Source organism: Denticeps clupeoides, chromosome 4, assembly GCF_900700375.1.
Source record: "Denticeps clupeoides chromosome 4, fDenClu1.1, whole genome shotgun sequence".
Taxonomy (NCBI): Eukaryota; Metazoa; Chordata; class Actinopteri; order Clupeiformes; family Denticipitidae; genus Denticeps; species Denticeps clupeoides.
Window position 1 is genome coordinate 29,145,874 of NC_041710.1, and position 8,036 is coordinate 29,153,909.

Consider the following 8,036-nt stretch of genomic DNA (forward strand, 5'->3'; position numbering starts at 1 on the left):
GTTCAACAGATCTCGCCATTTTCCAACTGTGCACCACGTGATCTCGTTAGGCCACGCCCTCCCTCACCTGAGATGCTTAAATCCAATTATCGTCACCAGTTGGAATATGTGCACAAAACGATGAAAATGCTGGCTTGGCACACGACGCGCAGTCCACGCCGAGTCCTTATCACGTCGCAGACAACATTTAGCGGATTTATGCCCGAAACACTTGACCTTTGGCCCGTTCCGCGGAGACTGTGATAAAGGGGAGGAATGTTTGCGCGCAGTTGGCGTTGCGCAAGTGCGTCTGGATGTCCACTCGCAGCCCCGAGCTCCACAACTCGCCATGAAGTCCGGAAGGCAGCGCGCCGGGTGCGTGGAAGAGCCGGGCGACCTGTCCTGCGTCCCCAGGCTGCGGGAGACGGTGGCGCGGGACGCGCGTCTCCGCCACGTCCGCGACTTATCGGACGGCGCCCTGATCAAGTTCCTGAGGGCGAGGGACTTCGACGTGGAACTGTCGCTGAAGGTCGGTGCGGCGACATCATTCCGGGTGGCTTTTTGCACGCTTGCAACTCCAAAAAGCGCCGAGTTGCGCACGCAGAACGCGCAGCGCGACTGTGGAGGCTGGAATACGAAGTTTTAACTCGCCATGAATTGTTGATCGTTAATCATTAAACCAGCGGGGCTCCTCCCGTTTTTTAAGTTCCGAACTCTTCGGTTCTGGGTGAAGAAGGCCTCCGAAGCACTTTCTGTCCTCTGTCCCTCTTCGCAGTTAATGGTCAACTACCACAGATGGAGAAGCGAGTGTCCCGAGATCAGTGCCAACCTCCACCCGTCCAGCGTCCTGGGTCTCCTGCAAAACCACTACCACGGGGTGCTGAGGTCCCGGGACCAGGCCGGGAGCAGAGTCTTGTTTTATCGGATAGGTCAGTGTGTGTGTGTGTGTGTGATAGACCCTTCTTCTTCTTCTTCCTCTGTAATGACAGCCGCTTTTAAAACCTCGATATTAGTACGCTGAGCAGGTTTCACTGTGGTTGCAGGCCAGTGGAACCCTAAAGAATTCACGGCGTATGAGGTGTTCCGGGTCAGCCTCATTACCTCCGAGCTGATCGTCCAGGAGACGGAGACGCAGAGACATGGGCTGAAGGCCATTTTTGATCTTCAGGGCTGGTGCTTTTCCCATGCTCTTCAGATTAACCCTTCACTGGCCAAAAAGATTTCGTCTGTGCTCACAGTAAGGCACTGCTTCTAGTTCTATTTCTGACTCTACTAACAGCACAAGAGGCCAACACTTTACTGGCTACTCAATTACTATCAAAGTTCAAGATCAAGCCGAGCTTTATTGTCATTTCAGCTGCATCCCTGCTAGACGGTACATAGTGGAACGTAACAACGTTTCTCTGGAACCTGGTGATACATGTAACATTTAAACAGCGTTACACACTGACATAAAGTGCACATGTGCAACAAACCAGCTACATAAACGTGGGACACAGACAGCGCTAAAAAACAAGTGAAACAAGTCATGAAGGTTCAGAGGAACAATGTGTAAGTACTGATGTAATAGAAATGTATGTGAGAGATGTTTAGAACATAAGAGGTAAAGAGTCTATCAGTCCAGAGTGGAAGGTCCCTGAGTGTTCAGGTGTCTGATGGCCTGTGGGATGAAGCTGAGAGGCTGCAGCGAGGGCCCGAATGCTTCGGTACCTTTTTTCCAGATGGTAGGAGGGTGAAGAGCGCATGTGAGGGGTGTGTGGAGTCCTTCACAATGCCGGTGGCTTTCCTGATGCAGCGAGTGTAGTAAATGTCTGTTATGGAGGGAAGAGATACTCCGATCTTCTCAGCTGTCCTCACTATCTGCTATAGGGTCTTGCGGTCCGATATGGTGAAGTTCCCAAACTAGACAGTGATGCAGCTGGTCAGAATGCTCTCAATTTTCCCTCTATAGAAGGTGGTGAGGATGGGTTTGTGGGAGACTGGCTTTCCTCAGCCTATGCATGAAGTAATGATGCCGCTGGTTTTTCTTGGCTGTTGAGCTGGTGTTGAGATTCCAGGAGAGGTTCTCCTCTAGATGAACACCAAGGAACTTGGTTCTTGATGATCACACATGAAGTTCAGAGGAGAGTGGTCCCTCCATTCTCATCTGAAGTCAATAGTCATCTCTTTCATTTTGTCCATGTTCAGAAACCGATTGTTGTCCTTACCCCAGTCTGTATGCTGACTCAGCGTTCTTGCTGATGAGACCCACCATGGTTGTCATTGGCGAACTTGCTGATGTGATTGAAGTCGTGGGTCAGCAGGGTGAACAGCATTGGACCGAGCACACAGCCCTGAGGAGCTCCAGTGCTCAGTGTGGTGGTGCTGGAGATGCTGTTCATGATCCGGACAGACTGAGGTCTCTCAGTCAGAAGAAGCAGGGTGATGAATGCTGAACTGAAGTGTAGGAAAAGCATTCGTGTGTATGTGTCCTTATTGTCCAGGTGGTTGAGGGTCAGATGCAGGGTGGTCGCGATGGCATCGTTTATGGAGCGGGTTGGACGATAGGCGAATTGCAGTGGGTCCAGAATTGAGGGCAGCAGGGTCTTCATATGTTTCATGAAGCACGTCATCATGATGGGTGTAAGTGTAACAGGACTGTAGTCATTGAGACACGACACTGAATATTCTTCGACACGGACACAATGGTGGTGGCAGGTCGAGATTTTAGTCCTGTAGTTTGTGACTACCTGGATATTCTGCCACATGTCATGGAAGTGCCTGTGGATTTTCTGCCCGTGTGCACACTTTGCTGCTCTAATGGCTCAAGACAGTTTGGTCCTCGCTGATTTTAGGGCCACCTTGTCACCCTTCCTGAAGGCGGAGTCCCGAGCTTTGGGCTAAATGGAATGGGGCTACATTTAATGCAAAAATGGATGCGGAGGCGGTGAAACGGATCACTTCTGACTTACATTCTGGTTGCACTGGCAATGGAAGCAAAGTCTGAGGTTTCTGTGTGTGTGTGGGGGGGTTAACCATAACCATGTGTAAATGACTCGTAATGCGTGCTAAGCATGTTAGTACAGTCATGTTGGCCCGAGCATCCAGGCTTTTAAAAAGCTCTACTTGTTGGGCTCAGGTCTAACTTTTTTAAAGCCTGATTAAAGCTCTAGTCCCTGGCTACATCCACTCGATCTGACTGGTCGAGACTGTAGTTGTTTTTGGCAGCCGGTCCTAATCTTCGTTTTAGTTCTAGTCTTTGCATCAAGCTGTAATAATTAGTCTTAGTCACATCCAGACTCTTTAGTTTAGTGAAGTGTCAGTCGAGTAAAATTATGAGCATTTTAGTCTTATTATTTTGTCAGAATTATCCATAAATATTTGTAATTTTATTTTGATTTATTTTATTTTTTTAGCAATGCAATAATATTTAAGTCAATATAGTACGAGTACATAGTAGCTGCTTTTTTAGTCAAACACATTTCATAATGAAACAAGGTAATCTTATTGTTGGGCAGTGGTGGCCTAGCAGTTAAGGAAGCGGCCCCGTAATCAGAATGTTGCCGGTTCAAATCCCGAGCCGCCAATGTGCCACTGAGGTTCCACTGAGCAAAGCACCGTCCCCACACACTGCTCCCCGGGCGCTTGTCATGGCTGCCCACTGCTCACTCAGGGTGATTGATTAAATGCAGAGGACCAATTTCACTGTGTGCACCGTGTGCTGTGCTGCTGTGTATCACATGTGACAATCACTTCACTTTAACTTTTATTATTATATTATTGTTACTTAGAGACTCAAGAATACACTGCATCCATTCCAGACATGGAAGACACTGATTTGTTTCATGTGTATAGACAACACATTCTGTTTCATTGTAAAGAAGAGACATTTTAGTATAGGTTTTATCTTGTAACCATATGTAGCCTGTTTTTATTTCAGTAATATTACATTATTTATTACATTATGTTTATTGTCACATTTACATCTCGTCTCATCTTAATCACATCAAAAAATGTTTGTTGATCTCATCATAAATTTCATTGACTATTCCAGGCTAATCACTTCTCTCTGTCTGACTGCAGTATGCACATTTTCAAGTGTACAGGAATATTTGGACCACGGCCAATCAGGGGAGAGCTCCGTCCTTCATGATTTCTGATTGACTTAGAATAGAAATGGACTTGATATGTGTCTGTTGCTCAAACCATATAGAGAGTTTATGGAGAATTTGCCCCCATACGCCTGGTCGTAAAATCTGTTTTAGTTGTACCATTGAGAAACTATTGGTTGCACTTTAGAACGACTTGACAAAAATATTTGTACTGTAGATAAGTTTGCTCCCTGGTGCCCTCTGTTGGAATCTCTTGGTCATTAGCTTTAGAGAGCTGCCTTTCTCCCCAGTTTAGTCACCTTGCTGCTTATTCCGTTTTAATGACTGCATCTGGCCACATGCCATTTTCATATATTTACATTTTTTGCTGGTCGTATTGTTTTCTTGATTTGCACTTCTAGACGTGGCCAGCTTATGTTAAATATAATTTGTACTACAGCCCTTGGCATTGTAATTATGTTGGACTGACAGGCAGTGCATTCAGATCCACTGGTCATTCCCAGTGACTATTACTATTACAATACAGAATAATTCCATATAATAACTCATTGCCTGGAAAAAAAGTACTGCACATACAGTACAGGCCAAAGGTTTGGACACACCTTCTCATTCAATGTGCTTCCTTTATTTTCATGACCATTTACATTGGTAGATTCTCACTGAAGATTCTCACTCAGGTGTCGTCACCTGAAATGGTTCTCCAACAGTCTTGAAGGAGTTCCCAGAGGTGTTTAGCACTTGTTGGCCCCTTTGCCTTCACTCTGCGGTCCAGCTCACCCCAAACCATCTGGATTGGGTTCAGGTCCGGCCTCCACTGGACTGTGGAGGCCAGGTCTCCACTTTTTGTTAAGTACATAACTCCACATGTGTTCATTCATAGTTTGGATTCTTTCAGTGAGAATCTACCAACGTAAATGGTCATGAAAATAAAGAAAACGCATTGAGTGAGAAGGTGTCCACACTGTACTGTACATATGTGATCTTTTTTTATGGAAAAATAATATTTTGAAAGTAATATTAATATCCAATAATGTGCCTTCACAGGACTCTTTCCCTCTGAAGGTCCGAGGCATCCACCTGATAAATGAACCTCTCCTGTTCAGACCAGTTTTTGCAATGATCCGTCCATTCCTCCCAGACAAGATCAAACAAAGGGTATATGTTCTTGTTCTTTAAGATTCCTTGCATCGAGCCATAACCACAGTAATGATCAGAGGAACTAATCGGAGATTTATCTGCTTCCTCTGTTCACAGGTTTACATGCACGGCAGCTCCTACATGCAGAGTCTGCGTGAAGTCTTCCCTGCTGCCATCTTGCCACCGGAGTATGGTGGCACAGGACCCCCCATCAAGGATTTATGCCAGGAATGGACAGACTTCATCATGCGGTCTGAAGATTATCTCCAAAGACTCTCAGCAGACACTGAAGGAGCCCAGGGATGCTAGCGTGACCAAACACCCAACTTCATGAATGACTTCAAGCTAATTCCGGGGGAAAAAATCATATGTGATCTTCTACAGAGTTTCACAGTAGAGTCAATAATACAGTTTTCACGTTTTTCCTTTTGAGGAACTCTGCCCATCGTGCCTTTTTCTTTACACTTAATAAACATCACCGTTTATTAAAAAATGTTGAGTGTTTGCACCCCTCCCTTCTCTACCTGCTGTGGTGTGACAAGTCATGAAATGTCTGAATTCCGGAAATTTAATCATGGAAATGCAATTTGGGCGCTTGCATTAATATAGTGCTTTCATCTTTGGGTCAAATCCCATAGATATATAACACTAGATGTCGCATTCAGCCTCTCGGCATACGTCAATACTGCCGCCACATTTGGACAAGGTTAAATACTCATTCAACCATGATTCTCTGGTGGTGCGAGCAAAGATGATGGACTTTTGCATCAAGAACGGCTGTGTCATGGCTGTCGCCGGGCCAATGGAGGGCGTGCGGCCGAACCTGGTGCCACTAACCCAGAAGTGTTCCTATCTCATGTCAACAGCTGCCGCAAAATGGCAATGCGCAGTGAATACGATGCGAATTTGTCATCCTTAGTGTCACGTTTGCTGTAAGACGTTTGACAGTTTTTGACTCTGACCAATCTTTACATGTTCCTGTTCTGATCTCGATGTTGCCAACTCACTGCTCTGTTCCTGACCAAGATTATGTCTCTGCCTCTGGTTCCGACCCTACGGTTAGTCATGCTGCTTCTTCCTCCTCTGGCTGCAATCTTCCCACCGTGGAGAGACGCCCGGGCCCCTCTGCTTCTTAGCTCCACTCCAGTTTTCTGACCCACCAAGTCTGCAGGTCTCCCTCCCCATTCCAGCCGCAAGTGCGTCCCCAAGCATTCCACTCCTGAAAGGATGAGTTCTTCTCCATCTGGCTCCTCCAGTGAGCTCAGAGACGCTGAATCAGTTGCTGGCGTCTCTGCAGCTACAACAGCAAGCAGTCCAGTGGCGACAGTAACAGCACCAGGCGCTGCTACAGTTGGGTTCTGCCGTCTCCAGTCTCACAGACCTGGTACAAACCCAGCCTGACACGCAACCCACACCAGGGGCCACTGCTGGCCGCCACTCAACGTGCTGATTAAATATGAAATGTGTCACCCGGTTCTCAGTTCGTGGCAAGTTCGTTCAAGTGTTGTGAAGAAGGCTTCAGGGCGCCCAGAAAGTCCAGCAAGCCCCAGGACCGTCTCCTAAAGATGATTCAGCTGCAGGATTGGGGTGCCACCAGTGCAGAGCTTGCTCAGGAATGGCAGCAGGCAGGTGTGAGGGGATCTACACTCACAGTGAGGTGAAGACTTTCGGAGGATGGCCTGTTGTCAAGAACGAGATGGCCTGGTGTCAAGAAACAATCCACTCCTCTCCAAGAAAACATCAAGGACAGACTGATATTCTGCAAAAAGTTCAGGGATTGGACTGCTGAGGTCATTTTCTCTGATGAAGCCCCTTTCTGATTGTTTGGGAAAATGATTGTCCGGAGAAGACAAGGTGACCGCTACCATCAGTCCTGTCTCATGCATCCTGAGATTCATGTGTGGGGCTGCTTCTCATTCAAGGGAGTGGACTCAGCAACTTCTCACCAACCATCCAAGAACAGTTTGGTGAAGAACGATGCCATTTCCAGCATAATGGAGCACCGAGCCATAAGGCCAAAGTGATTAGGGAACATAACATTGAAATTTTGGAACCAGAAGACCCAGGTTCAAATCCCACTTACTACCATTGTGTCCCTGAGCAAGACACTTACACTTACTTTTATCAGTCGGTAGTAAGTGGGATTTGAACCTGGGTCTTCGGGTTCACAGGCAAGTGTGTTACCCACTAGGCTTCTACCACCCTATCCTAAAGCAAAAACTTTGAGTGGTAATGCTGCAGGTCTTATTATGAAGATTGCCAGTGTCTTTCAGCTACCATTGCTGGCCATTGTTGTTGTGAGTGTAGTGTAGTTAATTTCAAATAAAAAACAACTATTTTATACATACAATTTGATCATAAAAAAATAAACACTTCTCTGTCAATTTATTTGCAGCTCAGTCATATATACAAATTTGTTGGTTATGGTCCTTTAATTCAGCATGCCACTTTAGCCCTAATTCATTCAAAGCAACATCTATGTATGTATCTATGCATACAGTTCTCTACATTATGCACTTTGACACTTGTGAAAGCCTTAGATAATAGGGTTAGGGCTAGGGTTAAGTTTCGAGGGTTTATATTGAAATTATACACACACGCAGCAAGTGGAAACAAGGACCGTTTCTGTGTTTGCAGAGAAGCATAATGCAGTACAATGCTTCAGGCGCGATCCCCATGGTGTTAATACTTTTAAATAGTTGTGGAGGAACTTATTTATTTTCTTTTGCTATCAGATCACTTGAAAGGGCACTCGCACTTGAGGTTAGGCCTACACCTAACCTTAACTAGTCCTTCAGTTGACCTAAAAAGAGAGTTTAACATAATATT

The 8,036-nt window shown here is 46.0% G+C and overlaps 1 protein-coding gene across 1 annotated transcript; it reads left to right on the forward strand.

Annotated features, from left to right (window-relative positions):
* The first annotated feature begins 286 nt into the window (after positions 1–286).
* Positions 287–5,618, forward strand: ttpa (tocopherol (alpha) transfer protein). Its single transcript, XM_028977940.1, has 5 exons — positions 287–508; positions 755–908; positions 1,023–1,216; positions 5,115–5,225; positions 5,325–5,618. Exons 1-5 carry the CDS (start codon positions 329–331, stop codon positions 5,514–5,516), a joined length of 831 nt encoding a protein of 276 aa, XP_028833773.1. The 5' UTR covers positions 287–328; the 3' UTR covers positions 5,517–5,618.
* Positions 5,619–8,036: the final 2,418 nt, after the last annotated feature.